Source organism: Aedes aegypti, chromosome 3 (assembly GCF_002204515.2).
Source record: "Aedes aegypti strain LVP_AGWG chromosome 3, AaegL5.0 Primary Assembly, whole genome shotgun sequence".
Lineage (NCBI taxonomy): Eukaryota > Metazoa > Arthropoda > Insecta > Diptera > Culicidae > Aedes > Aedes aegypti.
In genome coordinates this window covers 68,568,846-68,584,267 of record NC_035109.1, presented here as the reverse complement: position 1 = coordinate 68,584,267, position 15,422 = coordinate 68,568,846, and the positions used below count along the sequence as shown (strand labels likewise).

Genomic DNA, 15,422 nt, shown 5'->3' with positions numbered 1-15,422 from the left:
GCCCCCCTAATTTAATTCATTTCAAATAAAATAAACACATTTTCTTCGTACAAACGGTTGATGAAAATTAGGGCGGTTCAAAATTTAAAAATGTTCGAGAATCCAATCTCCCATATGTTCCTTACCATTAAAATAGTGTTCTGTGAAATTTTCAGCTTTCTAGGTGGTGATTTGAAGGTGGCCCAAAGACAATGTAGGTTTGTATGGAAATTACTATGGAGAAATTTTAAGAAATGTTCCAAACACGCTATTTTTTGCATTGCAAGTGCGTAATAGTCCTATCTTTTCAAATGACATGCGAATTGAGTTGACTTTCGATTTAAACTGGGAAATTTGCAGGAAAATGGCCCAGGGGGTCGAAAATATATAGGGGTCCAAAATATATTGGTTACCCTACTATGAAGTAGAGACATTGAACTTGTTGTTAGACTCCACAAAACGTATATCCGTCTGAGGTATCATTGCGGAAAAGTGTCGAGAGTGAATTTCAGCTACTAAGGGATCCATTACTAGCATTTAAACCCTAGTTCTTAGAAAAATTGTAGAATTTTTTTTACAAAAAGCATTATGAGGTGGGGTGGATGAGTGTCCAAAATGGGTGTTGTGAATCAGCCCTTTGCTTTTTTTGCTCTCAAAATATTGAAAAGATAATACCGTGCATTTTTGCAATGCTCCTTATTCTGCGCATTTAGGTTCCTAACTCTGCGCACTCGATAAATTCTTTATAACAGTTGAAGTATTTTACTAAAAGCATTACTAGCATTTAAACTCCGAATTAATCTTCATTTTCTTGCTCTATACGGCTTTACGTCCCCAGTGGAGCGTGAAATGTCTCTAACACAAGTTTACTAAGTGAAGTGAATTTTATCTATTATTCAATTGAATGCCATAAAGTGCAACTCTCAAAACAATAGAAATCATCATATGTTTTCCAAAACATCTATAGAACTTAGGTTTCTAAAATCTAAACCAACGATCAAACCTCGATGTTCCATTACTCGATATTGACTCATGAAACTATACAAAAAATCAGAATTATTTTATTGCATTCAATGCATTCAATGCATTCAATGCAGCATTCAAAAATTACGTCCATCGTTCAGGAGAGGAGGAGTCTACGAAAATGTGACAATGCATTCATTAGGTACTGTAAAAATCGCGACAGGGGATTGAGGGGACGGAGTGTAGAAATCCTTAAAATATGATGGACGTCATTTTTTAATCTTCCCTTACTATGATGGTCCCATCAAACAATTTTCCAAAGCATTTCTATTCCATATCTCGATGGTGTCGACAAGTCGATGGTTCCCTTTAATATCGACATCTGGAGGGTTGATTGTATGTTGAAAATAACGTTTTATACCTGCTGCGCATAGTAAGGAACATAGTTGAAAAATGGTTCCTTACTATGCGCACTTAAGAAGAATAAGAAAATGAAGAGAAAATAAGTTGTACTTCACCAGTGATGATTGCTCGATAAATAAACTAGTGCCTACGTACTAAAAATCTGAAATATATTCTCTTTAATTTGCTTAAAATGACTTAAGTGATGAGGTACTCCCTTAGCATTTTTGCTAACGGGCAGTCAATTTGGACGTTTTTCAATATTTTTAAAGCTATTTTATTTTTTATTAAAGTAATAAACGTAAATCTGTCAAGAAAATTCTTCGCGTACTTTTTTATTACTATTGTAGCAATATATGAAAAATAAATTTTGAACAAAAATGTAAGTATTTTACCAGATTTTGATGGATTTTAGTGAAAGTGCGCAGAGTTAGGAGCTGCGCAGAGTTAGGGGCCTTCACGGTATATGTCATTGGCATTCTAGATTCTGGACTTCCCTGGGCATTTCATATTCAATCCAGAGTCAAGAATGCATACATGGTTTCTGGTTGATACCGGCAAACCTTTGGTGAAACTTGGGGCCTGAAATCAAATAGGATCAAATGGATTCACTCAACTGATGTTCGATCAATACTGGTGTATGGATGTCATGTTCGATGATCTACACACTTCATTGTTTCCACTTTTGACGAATTGGGACATAATTGTCCTTGCTGTAAGTGATCTGCCCAATTACCTGTAGCTTTCCTTACAGGAAATTTTCCACACAATTCACTTCACGGAAAGAGCGAACGTTTAGCTATCCACATCATCAACATTTAAATTTTATATTTCATTTAATTGGAAAACTTTTTTTTATTGCAGGGCTAGTAGCGACTGAGTGTCTTAAAATAGGAATTGAGAGACTGAAAAACCCTGAAAAATAAAAAAGACATAAAGAGAGACCAAACAGGAATGAAAAAAAAACATTGATCGTATTTCTTCTTCTTCTTCTTCTCCTTGGTATTACGTCCTCACTGGGACAGCTTAGTGTTCTTATGAGCACTTCCACAGTTATTAACTGAGAGCTTTCTATGCCAAAGTTGCCATTTTCGCATTTGTATATCGTGTGACAGGTTCGATGATACTCCATGCCCAGGGAAGTCAAGTAAATTTCCATTACGAAAAGATCCTGGACCAACCGGGAATCGAACTCAGACACTTTCAGCATGGCTTTGCTTTGTAGCCGCGGACTCTAACCACTCGGCTAAGGAAGGCTCCTCGTATTTACTGTATGCATTTTTCATTCAGATTCAGATATTACAATGAAGGTTACCTCTGGTTAGAATAGATGGATAGATTACTATATTCTGAGCAGCCCGAGGACAGCTCATCTCTTAAATTTCTTCAGGAGTTCATTTAGTGATTATTTCCCATGGAATCCCTTCGAGAATTTTTTTTAAGGACTTCATCGAAGATTTTTTTCTTTTGGATATTTTGGATATCTCAAGAACACAACCTGTTTTCTGTCAAATATAACTACATAAATTATCTCAGAGATCGTAAGGAATTCTTTCATATATTTTTCAAGTAAGCTTTAGGGCCAGGATTTTATCCGGTGATTCTTCCCCCGGTTTTCGGAAGACGTCTTCTTCAAAAATTCAACCAGAAGTTTCCCCAGGAAGGCTCTCTGAGGAATTTCTCTAAGGATATCTCCAGAAATTGCTGATATTTCTTTGGAAATTCCTACAGTAATTCTTTAGAAATTGCTACAGTAATTCTTAAAAATTACTCAAGGAAGTCATTAAAGATTTGTTCAAGTATTCTTCCAGGAATATTTGCAGGCATTTCTCCATGGAAATTGAATGAAATTTTTCACAAAATTTGAGAAAAAGGTTAAAAAAAAATCGTGAGGTATTTTGAAAGCAATTTGTTCAAGTATTCTTCCAGGAATATTTCCAGGCATTTCTCCATGGAAATGTGAATGAAATTTTTCACATAATTTGAGAAAAAGGTTCAAAAAAAAAATCGTGAGGTATTTTGAAAGCAAATTGTAAAGTAACCTCTAATGAAATTTGTGTAACTTTCTGAGCCTCCGTTGATGAATAAGGGTTACTAGAAGAACTCATAGACCATTGATGAAATTTTTGAAGAGTTTCTAGTTATATTGTTAGGATGATTGAAAAAAAAACGGTTCATTCAAATCTTTGGATAATATTTTGCAGCGTTTTCTGAAGGAACTCCTTGAAAAACATAGAATCCCTTTGAAATGTGTAGGAGGATTTTCTGCAGTGTTAATTGGTATGGAATCTTAAATAAACTTTTCTAGATTCCATGGGATTTTTTGAGAAATGTTTGAAAGAACTGCAATTTTAATTCTTCGATGAAATTTTGGAGACATACCTCGAAAAAAATCTAGAGAATTTCAATGATGAAACAAAGGATCGAATTTGAAAAATAATAATAGATTTTCTTGAATAACTCCTCGAGCAATTTTTGGAGCAATTCTTTGGAGTTCCCGTGGATAAAATGACGTAATATTCTTGTCAGGTTTATTAGAAAAAAATCACTGAACTTATTTTTATTCAAAAAAATTTCTGAAGAGATTCCTGTAGGAGTCTCTGACAGTAATCCAGATGAAATCTCCAGAGAAACCACTAGGATAAATCCTGCAGCTTTTTATCGACAATCCTGATGTAAAATTTTTGAAGAATCAATTGAAAAGTCTCGTTTTCTCGAAGGTGTTCTCTGGAGACTGCATAATTTTGCATCAGACTTCACTGCAAGCTCGATATGGAAAGGAGACTTTAAAGACTATTTTGGTTAAAAAATGAAGACAACAAAAACAGAGACTTTTTAGAGACTTGCATTAAAATAGAGAGCAGCTACCATTGAGGGCTGGTTTCGACATTTTAAAATTAAAGTTGTTTGAACTCCAGATTACTTTTCCAAAATCAGCTCTCCTCCTTCTCAAATTTCGAATAACTTTAAAAATCGTACATAAAGATATTTATTATTTACTAGTGGTCCCGGCAAACTTAGTCTTGCCATCAAGTAGGCTGTTGGAAAAAGCTATGAATCGTCCAATACAAAACGACAGTTCCATTCAATCTCATTTTTCCGACTTTCCCGGTAAATAACCTGGGATTTTTATACACACAAACACGTTGGAACCCTTGACGAACAAAACGGAGAATGAATCATTCAAATCCGATTTTGTGACATACAAACACCATTCCATTTTTATTTATATAGATAGATAGATAGATTATTTAATTAAGAAGTGTATTGAAAAGTAGTCGCAAAAATTCAAACCGGTATATCTCAGAGCACTGTTTGTCTTTTGTCTTTTTAAAAGCTTTTTTCACGCAAATCTTCATCATGTCATCAAGTATTGCAGCAACAAACAATCTTCCAAGAAATTTGTTGGGGATAATTGGAAGAATTCGATGTAAATATGCGGAAATTTATACAAAATTTCGTCAGGCGCCTCATAAGAACTTTGGCTTAGATCAAGGGCTAGTCCAACTAGTAATCCAGTCAAGGTTTCACCAAGAATTAGTATTATCATAATCCTCAGAAATCCTCCAAACGAAATTCTTAATGAATCAGTACAAGATATCAGTATATCTCCCAAGAAACATGCCTAATATTTTTTTTTGGCTCGGCTTTTTGCCAATCTCTACGAATCTACTAAAAATGTCAAACAAAATTAGCTAAGGATCTTTTCTAGAACTTACTGAATGGATGGACACCCTGCTTATACGTTTTGCGTATCTTTTTAGGTAGCGCCTGTTGTTGTGTAGAGCTATATACTCTCATTTCACTTATGCGATTTAAGGAGGCTATAAGCAACGGGGTGTAACTGACAAAAACGTAGTTTTGAGAAAACAACTTTAAAGTTTTTTCAGCAATTTTTCATCTTATACAAATTGTACGAGAGTCTTTTTAAAAAACAATGTTCTTCGAAATGTGTTTTTTTTTTCTATTGGAAATACTGTTGAAAAGCTTGGAAACAGTAGAACTTTTGAGTATGCTAAACTCAAAACCGACCAAAATGTCGCGTACACCCCCTATGCGCTTGGGCCCCTCATTTGCCTTCTTTAAGAAATCCCGTAATAGAGACAACGTTCCATTTTCCTTTCCTATCCCAAGAGGTAAGTTAATGGAATAAGCTCAAATATGGCAACGACACTGGGAATAGTAGATCTTAGTTGGAGTGCTCAAGGGTTTCCTGGAGCAAATTCTTTCTAGATTCTAGACACATTCCTGGGAGAACAAGTGGAAGAAACTCTGGAGAAATTTCGGGAGGCGTCTTCGGAAAAGTCCCTGCAAGTATTCTCAGAGAAATTTCTGGGAAAATTACTAGAAAAACTATTGAAGCTTTTTCAGGAATCTATCTATCTTCTTCTTCCATGGAGTGGTGTTTGTATGTTTTACAACAGCCTACTTGATGGCAAGACGAAGTTTACCGGGTCCACTAGTCCTAGAATAAATTCTATGAAATCCTGTGGAATAGCTGTATGAAGCTCTCAGAAGGTTTCTTTGGAACCTGTCGAATTTTGCAGTAGGATTCATTGCAAGCAGAAGAAGGGAAAAAGTTACATTCGAGACTTGCTTTAAAGTAGTGATGACGTCTCTGAAAAATGATTTGTTACCATCTGCTCCTATAATACTGTCTTAGATAGTACTAAGCTAAGATAAGATCGGACAACTGGCTTCTTTTAGTTGTTCTTCTTTTCATCCATGAGCCCAGTTGTGAATTTTCCACCCTTGCGTGTTACGCTAAAACAGTGTTGCCATTTGTATGGAAGACGGTACACTATTTCATTCGAAAAAAAGAAAAATATTTCTTGTACAAACCGAACTAATTGAAGTGCACTAGGACCAATATCACACTGCTCAATCTGCATTCGGATGTCAGCTTGAAGAACGGTAGACCCTTCTCATTTTCCAATCAAATCCTAATCCATTAGTTACGTTAGTTAGTTAGGTACTAAGCTAGGTCCAGAATCAGGCGTTAAATGTAATCGTTGGAGTTGTTAAGGTGACACGAGATACCGTGTTATTTTCTTTCGTCTCACTCTAACAATTTTGATCAAAACATTGCAGAAGCAAATCTCGAGTTTTAGTTAACCGAAGAAGCTAAAAATTTAATGGGTTGAACACTACATATATAGAATTATATGATAATTCACATCGATATATGAAGTTTTACTTGAGATTTGCATCTTCAAATGTATAGGGTGATTATAAAGACTTCCTGTGCGGTCTTAATATAATACTACATAAGTGAAGAGACGAGGGTTCGAGAAAAGGTGACGCTCGATACGAAATTTCTAATGTTCCTATAAGAGAAGTGTGGCATAGGGAGAAGGGAGATTGAAAAGGTCAAATTTTTCGTTAGTAATTCATGGACGATCCCTTTTTAGTGTTATTCTGGTGATTGTGAATGTAAAACACCTTTTTTTAAATGCTTTCGGGTTGTTTAAACAAAGTCAACTAATTGTATGCAATAAAAATGTGAAACATTAAAAATAGAATAAATATAGAAATAAATTGAACAGAAAACTCATTGTATTAAAGGCCATATGATGGCTGCAACACACTTACGCCGTTGGTTTTGCTTGGAATGTGGGCGTTGAGCCCGGCATCGATGCCAAGGAGCGAACTGACCCCGCACTAAACATTACCGTTGTTTCCCATATGGAGGCATGCATGCAGCAGAACAGTCAGAATGAGTTAGAAACAATACCGCATTTTAAACACTTGGGCAACGTGAAAACTTAACACAAATCATATCGAGATGAGAAATTTGAAGCAAAACAGAAAAATCAAACGGAAAGTCTTTTAGTTTGGCTTAATTTTGTTGAAGCAAAGGAATGTAGAAATAACACACTTTCTCTATTAGTGCGATGTGTTTCGGCCAATTGCTGATTTTCATGGGTTACACACACGTTGTGATTTGAATACTATCTCTAGAAGGAGTTATTAGTAAAATTCGATTGTTTCTCTCACTAATGCTCTGCAGCTGGATGGTTAGTAGGTAGGTAAAAGATGAACGACATGGTTACTAATATGAAATGTGCACTGGACGAACATGGATTTGAACATTGCTTGATTCGATACGTTCTGAGGAGAGCAATAAGCCTGATTAGCTAATTTGTGACTTGTGACTTGAACACGATTGTAAACGACTGGCCGAAACGGGCAAAACTTACGTTGGTTTGTTACTGGAAGGAGCACGCTTGGAACTAGCTCGGTTTTAGACAGTAATGGGATTTATTTGTGGTATTTTGGATTTTAGTGTTTTCGATATTCGAATTGCAAAGAGAAACGAAATACAGAAATAAATCAACGAGAGACGCTTGGCAGTGAACTGTATAGGTTTGTAGAGAGTATGATTATCAGGAGAAAATATGTAGATGTAGAGAATGCGTAAATGAATGATAGAAAGAGTTGTTGGAAGTGTGCTAGATAAAGAGTAATAGTTAAGATTCATCTAGGTTGACATTGATTAGTTGAGAATAGGTTCTTGGACAAGAAGTGCCCAGGACAAAAGCTCACCTGCTCAAACGGGATCGTGGTTTCTCTTCGGGTGTTTGGACATCTCCGCTTTCGATTGCATTGCCAGCATCGTCTAGGAATACCAACTGGGTTGGACGAACGAACATTCCATAGTTTTCCTCACACTAAAATAGAACATTTTTTTAAAACATTGTCTGTGTTCTTGGGTCAATATGAACAAAAGAACTTTAAAAAGCTGTATCTTGTTAGTGAACCGATTTGTGATTTTTTTAACACTTTGGTCGATTTCTTGGAAACAGTACGTTTTATATGCCTTGTCATGTTGACTCCAAATATTTTCAATAACTTCGCAAAATTTGAACGGATTTTCGATTAGGTTACTTTTCATAAAAATATCAATAAAATTCAAAGGACTAAATTGCATTAAGATGATATGGTAACATTCTTGAAAACCTGAAAATTTGTTCGGAAAATAATAGAAAAAAATCACTTTCCTTAAAAATTTTGCTCGTTTGCACCTTGTTTGAAAGCTTTCGTTTAACGTATTGATAGTAATCAAAGGTCTTTTGATTTGTGTATAAACTATATTTTTCCTTAGGGCGGCCAAAACTGTTACACCTTCCCTATATTATTTTAAAATAAGCAAAGCTGAATCTTAGTTGCCGAATATCGAACTGTTCAGACATAGTGTTCCGACGGTAGCTCAGGGGAAATGGGTTTTCACCGGATTGGAATTAAATTGCACTGTGAACGCGTGGGTTGATTTTCAATATAACTTTTACTTTATTCACTTTGATTTCTCCGTGAGAACATAACTTCGCTTCACACACGCTACACGGAGAAATATTTTTACCTAATTTTTGAGTTTACTTTACCCAAAATTAAGTATATCGATTATAGTTTCAACCCAAAATCTCTCGGTTTTCTCTTTCTCCCACACGAATGTTGTCAAAAATAGAGAGAGCTGCATCTACCCAATGGGGGTACTTTGGCCCAATAAGCCAAATTTGGGTAAATGCAACTTTTCTTATGTTTGGGTGGAAAGAACTCAATTTTGCATTAAATCAACCCAAAATTGAGTATATTTTTCTAATGGAATTAAAGCCAAACTACCTAGTGGGGACCTTGGAAATTTAACCAAAATTGAGTTATTGGGCTCAACTACGGAATTGCGTTGAAACAACCCAAAATTGAGTTGAATTCCGTCTCCGTGTAGCAAGCTTTCAGTCTAGGCGCGCAAACAGTCTACACACGAAAAGCTCTCACATTAAACCCTGCTATCCTGCGGTGCGTCGAGTACAAGATTTTTCTCAAACATACACCCCCCGTTGAGATCTTTGGCTCAACAAAACAGTAACTACTTCACTCTTGATCAATCGTCCAGGCTGAAGTCGCTCACTTATCTTCGTTACAGTACCTGCCGATGCTGGAAACGGACTATCTTCTACCAACACATCTCGCTTCTCTCGAACCATTTCGTTCACTAATTGTTGCTCTTGTAAATTCCTTCGCGTCACTCCATCTTCAACTAACAGCGTTTTCGATTTTGCTGCATCATACGGATATGCCTTGAATTCGTTACACCATATTCGTTTTCCAGATGATGAAGAGTTTGATGGTTCGCAACGGTTCCTAGTCATAACGAAAGAATCACCAAGCTGATACTTTTTGCCGTTGAATGAGAGTTGTTGTACACCACGTCTTCGTCCATTTCTCGCACGCTTTTTAACAGCAGAATCGACTGCTGCTGATTTAATACCGAGAGGATCGTTCTCGATTTCGGAAAACTTTTCCATGATCTTGCCAACTTGTGTGCAATAATTTAGTTGGCACTGTACTGCACGTGGTGCATCCTTTTTCAACTGCGCTGATCCTCCAGCAATCCATCCAAACTCTGTTTCAGCCAACGTAATCGCAGTTTTCTCTATTTTCAGGCGTACAGCCTTCACCAAGTTGAAGAATATCTCGTTGCCGATAATCATATCCACTTCTCCTGGTACATGGAACGATGGATCTGCTAACTGCAAACCTGTCGGTACCCTACAAGAACCGGATTTCATTTCCACCTGTGGAAGCCTTGCTGAGATTCTTGGTACGACCAAGAAATTCAAATCACTCGTCGCATACGTATTGATTCGGGAGCGAATTTTCGTCGATACCAGATACTTCACTCTGGTCTGGATTTCGTTGAGACCGCTAATCGGAAAGTCGACGCGTTTCATCTTTAGCCTCAATTTGTTGGCCAATCTCTCCGTAAGAATATGGCTATCGGATCCTGAATCCAACAAGGCACGGCACTTGATGGTGAAACCTCCATGTCCGACCACCAAGACCTCTGCCGTTGATAGCAGCACTTGCCGCTTCGTTGTATCAATCAGCGCGCACATCGTTGTCGCACGCCGACCATCTGGCTCCTGTTGATTTGACTCGTAATCTTTATCAACTTCTGGCGTCGGAGACCTCTCTACACTTTTCTGCCAAATCTCAGCCTCGGGATGCAAAAGGCTATGATGCTTACGACCGCAACCTTGCACCTTGCACCGTTGATTGGATTGGCAGTCATTGACTCGATGATTCAATTTCAAACAGTTGTAACACAAGCTCATCCTTGCGGCAATGGACTTGCGCTCCGAGAAATTCATGTCCTGAAATTTCATACATCTGTAGATGGCGTGCTCTTCCGGACAGCATGGACACGCTTCGCTACCCGTTTGCATGAACGATTTCAATGCTTGTGTTGGCGCTTTGATACCAGCAATACGCTGTTTCGCTTGGACCGTTGACTGCTGTACCTGCTGCTGTGAGCGGTTCGTACGCTGCAGAACGCGTCCCCGTTCACGAAGGAACTCCATAAACGTTTCGTATTCTGGTACCTCTCCTCTGGGTATCTTCATTTCCCATTGCTCTTGCGTCTCCTTGTCAAGCTTCTTGTAGAGGACGTTAAGCAGAATCAACTCCCCTAAACCTTCGACGGGATAGCTGTGACCATCCAAAGCATCAACATGCTTCGAACAAGTTTCAAGCAATTGTGAAATCGATTTCCCACGGTTGTCACTGCTGATGACGGCGCAATGCAGAATAGCGTCAATATGCGTATCCATTATCAGCCGCTTATCCTCGTACGCGTCTTCGAGAATCTTCCAGGCCCTCTCGTAATCGTTGTTATTCACGACGTCTTGGTCGATCTTGCATTTTGCATCGCCTTCGAGAGAATTGCGCAAGTGCAAAATCTTCATCGCTGAAGTCTCGTTTGGGTACTTCGCCATAATGCTCTTGAAGAGGCTCTTGAAGCTGTACCAATTCTCCGGTGTCCCATTGAATTTTGGGAACGGAGCGTGTAGTTGCGGGGCAGCTGCTTGCACTACTATCGGTTGCTGGAAACCTGGAATGCTTAAACTACTTGACGTACCTGAAGTTACGCGACATGCTTCTTGCGTTCGCTCAATTCTTGTCTGCAAGTCTACGTAAAGTTCGTTGTGGATATCCTCGAATACCGCGTACTCCTGGCGTACTACGGTTCGCTGTTCTTTCGGCAGCAATGCCGAGATTTCGCTATGAATCCTGTCGAATTCATCCGCACATCGTCGCAGTGTTTCAAAGTGAAGGTTGAGCAAATGTATGCTCACACCTTCCCCTCGCAAAGACTCCTTCATTCGTATCAGCTTCTCCGTTATCAGATCTCGCCGATCTGTCAACATTTCCAACTTGGACTCCATCATCTTCTTCTGCTCGAGTACTTGCTTCGCAATCTTTTGATCTGCCACCGACGGAACTGGCAGCACGTTGTCACTACTCGATTCCGTTAGCTCTTCCAATATGTTTCTTTGCGGTACACCTTTTAACACACCACGTGGTGTTTCACTTTCGCTCATGTTTGAACTTTCACTCTAGTTCAATCGAGTTCGCAATGCATCACGGACACATTCCCACAAATCACCACTCGTGTCACGAGCACGATAAACGCTTTCAAAATGTTTCGTCTTTGACCTCAGCCGAAATACGCACCCGGTGCGCACGAATGTTCACTTACTCCTGTGCCACGGGCACAATCAATTCCCAAAACTCTGCCACGGGCTGCACGAAGCACTCACCGGGTAACATCATGCCACGTACACGCTCACTGATTGTCTTTGGCCACGGGCCACTCCATACAATGTTCGCTAATCGCCACGGGCTATTCCACTGCACACGGTGCAATTAACTTCCGGAAATTCAAACTGCCTTCAGCCATTGGTACTACGCACACGGTACGTCGGATCATGCCATGGACACGATCTCAATTCCGATTTGGCCACAGGTCACGCTTCTGCACACGATGCAGTAAATTTTTCCGACCACGCACTATGCCACGGACATAATCGTCTTGTATCATTCGGTCACGGACCGCACTTGTGCACTTGGTGCTCTTCTGCCACACACGAAACAGCGACAACTTCTGGACACAGCATCCGGGAAAACAACTCACAACATCCGGCTCGAAGGACCAAAATGTTCCGACGGTAGCTCAGGGGAAATGGGTTTTCACCGGATTGGAATTAAATTGCACTGAAACGCGTGGGTTGATTTTTCTAATCACTTTAACTTTATTGACTTGATATCTTCGTGAGAACATTACTCCGCGAAGCCTATTAGTGAACTGTTGCTTGTTCATTCATGTCTTCCATCCAGCTGCATTTTCTCTTGAATCGACCGGACCTTTCACCTCTTCACACACGCTAGCAAGCTTTCAGTCTAGGCGCGCAAACAGTCTACACACGAAAAGCTCTCACATTAAACCCTGCTATCCTGCGGTGCGTCGAGTACAAGATTTTTCTCAAACACATAGGGTTGATTCTATATATTCCACCAGCGAATTCCTCATGGAATTCCAACAGGAGTTCTTCCAGGGATTCCTTAAAAAGTTCTTCCAGGGATTCAAACAGGAGAACTTCAAAAATTCCCATCATAAGTTATTGTGAGGATTCCACCAGGAATTCCTTCAGAGATTGTACCAGGACCTCCATCAACATTTCCTCCAACGATTCCATCAGGAGTTCTTTCGGGGTTTCCATCGGGAGTTTCTCTAGGGATTTCATCGGAATGAATTTCTTCTAGGGATTTCATCGGAAGCTCCTCTAGAGATTCCATCAAGATGTTCGTCTATGGACTCCATCACGAATTTATTCAGGAATTCTATCTTGAATTCCTCCAGAGATTCCATCAGGAGTTCCTTCATGGATTCCATCAGGTGTTCATTTAGAATTCCAGAAGTTCAGAAGTAATTTAGGAGATTCCACCTGGATTTCATCGGAAGCTCCTCTAGGGATTCCATCAGACGTTCTTCTCGGGATTTCATCAGGGGTTCCTTCAATGATTCCATCAGGAGTTCCTTCAATAACATCTCTAGAAATTTCTCCAAGGATTCCATCAGGAGTTCCTCTAGGGATTCCTTCAAGGGTTCCTTCTAAGATTTCACCTGGAATACCTCAAGAGATTCTATCAGGAGTTCCTTGAAGAATTTTATCTATATTTCTTTAGTTCCTCTGAGATTCTATCAGGAGTTACATCAGGAATTCCTCCAGGGTTTTCATCATGAGTTCCCTCGAGAATATCTTTAGGAATTTCACTAAAGATTCAATCAAAAGTTCCTACAGGGATTTTATCGGGAGTACCTTTAGGACCTTCATCAGAATTCCTGCAGGGATTTCATCTTGAGTTTCTAAAGGGATTCCATCAGGAGTTCCTTCAAGAATATCTTTAAGAAATTCTCCAAAGATTCAATCAGGAGTTCCTCCACATTTGGAATTCTTCAAGAGAATTTATCAGGAGTTCCTCGAGGACTTCCATCAATATTTCTTATTGGAATATAAAAAGGAGTTCTTCTATATATTCTATCAGGAGTTACATAATAAATCTTATCAGGAATTCCGCCAGGGAATTCATCAGGAGTTCCTAAGGGATTCCATCAGGAGTCCCTGTAGGGATTCTATCGGAGTACCTTTACGGCTTCCATCAGAGTTCTTCTCGGATTTTCAACAGGAGTTTCTATAGGGATTTCATAAAGAGTTCCTTCAGAGATTCTTTTAGGAGTTCCTCTAGAGATTATAACAGGAGTTCCTCGAGGAATTCCATCAGAATTTCTTCTAGGCATATCATTAGGTGTTCCTCTACAAATTCTATCAGGAGTGCCATCAGGAATCTTGCCAGAAATTCCTCCAGAGATTTCATCAAGAGTTCCTATAGGGATTACATCAATAGTTCCTCCAGGGATGCCATCCGAAGTTCCTTAAGATATTCTAAACACCTGGAATTCCTTCAGGGGTTCTTTCAGAAGTTTCTCTACGATTTGCATCAAGAGTTCCTTCGGAGATTGCGCCTGGAATTCCAGAAATTCCTCACGCAATTCTATCAGGATTTCTTCTTAGGATTTTATAAGGAGTTCCACCAGGCATATTATCAGAAATCCCTCCGGTGATTTCATCAGGTGTTCCTATAGGGATCCCGTCAGGAATTCCTTCAGAGATTTCATTAGTAGTTCCTCCAGGGATTACATCAGAAGTTCCTCAAGGGATTTCATCAAGAGTTCCTCTACAGATTCCATCAGAAGTTCATTTATAGATTCCACCTGGAATTCCTCCAGAGATTATATCAGGAGTTCCTCCAGGGATTTCACAATGAGAAAAAGGAAAAGTGAGGTGACGAAAGAGACTTTAGGGACCTTCCATCAAAAATCGAGACTCTTTTAGAAACATTCTCTAAAATAAAAACCAAGTATCAAAAAAGAAATGTGCTACCAGCCCTGTGACTCTAAGGCACAGAAACGTAACTTTTTTGTTAGCACAGACAGAACACTAAGAACAGCTGTTCCCTTTTCCCGAGTAGGAATTAACTCACCGAAAAGTACGTCTGTCCTTTAATCGATCCGTTGTTCTTCCCCTTCGGTTCGTCCAGGATGACACCAACCCATTTGCCGACCGCAAACGAGGTCATCCCGATGTACGCAATTGAACCCCGAACATCCTTTCCGGACACTTCGATTCGCTGTCCGACTTTCAACAATCGATCGCCCATTGCCGACGGCTTCACTGTTCGATCCTAAAAATTCTCCAACGACGGTTCCCTATGCGAAAAATAAAACATTTATTTTCAGCTAGGGAACATTTTCTCCACCATTCCGGGCATCAACAAAGTGTTGATGTCATCAGCAGAACCGCATCCGGGCGGACGCAATTTTCACCTTTCTTGAAACACCAAAATCTCGTAAGTTCTTACCTTTCTATGATTTATATAACAGCAGCTCTGATGTAGATTTCTTGCAAATACCGTCGATAGCAGTTATTTGCCAATAACTCAACAAATTGTGGACATTTTCCTGTGTAAAACTACTTTTTCTCGTGAACTTTTCGCCTAGGTGAAAATTTTCGTTGTTGGCTGAAAGAAAAAAGTGACAGTAGGAACAGCTGTCAAAAAGAGGATTTTTTTTTATTGATTTTTGTTAAAAATCCCTTTTTATGGCCGGTACGCTGATCATAAGCAATGTGATGGATTTTACTAAGGTGGCGCAGATCATTGATGCGTGCCACTAGTTCTCT

At 39.2% G+C, this 15,422-nt stretch overlaps 1 protein-coding gene across 8 annotated transcripts in view; it reads right to left on the bottom strand.

Annotated features, from left to right (window-relative positions):
- The window catches only part of LOC5567521 (dynactin subunit 1), a 31,515-nt gene extending 16,222 nt beyond the window's left edge, over positions 1 to 15,293 (bottom strand). For 2 of the 8 annotated variants that reach the window (XM_021852854.1, XM_021852859.1), the window contains exons 1-4: positions 15,103 to 15,292; positions 14,725 to 14,950; positions 7,891 to 8,015; positions 7,545 to 7,577 (exon numbers count right to left, since the gene is read on the bottom strand). In XM_021852854.1, the coding sequence (XP_021708546.1) occupies positions 7,545 to 7,577; positions 7,891 to 8,015; positions 14,725 to 14,901 (335 nt within the window). In that variant the 5' untranslated portion in view covers positions 14,902 to 14,950; positions 15,103 to 15,292. Of the gene's footprint in view, positions 1 to 6,936; positions 7,006 to 7,544; positions 7,578 to 7,890; positions 8,016 to 14,724; positions 14,951 to 15,102 lie in introns of all 8 variants that reach the window. The other 6 variants (XM_021852857.1, XM_001657465.2, XM_021852852.1 and 3 more) reach the window with 5 other exon arrangements.
- Between the last annotated feature and the right edge of the window lie 129 nt (positions 15,294 to 15,422).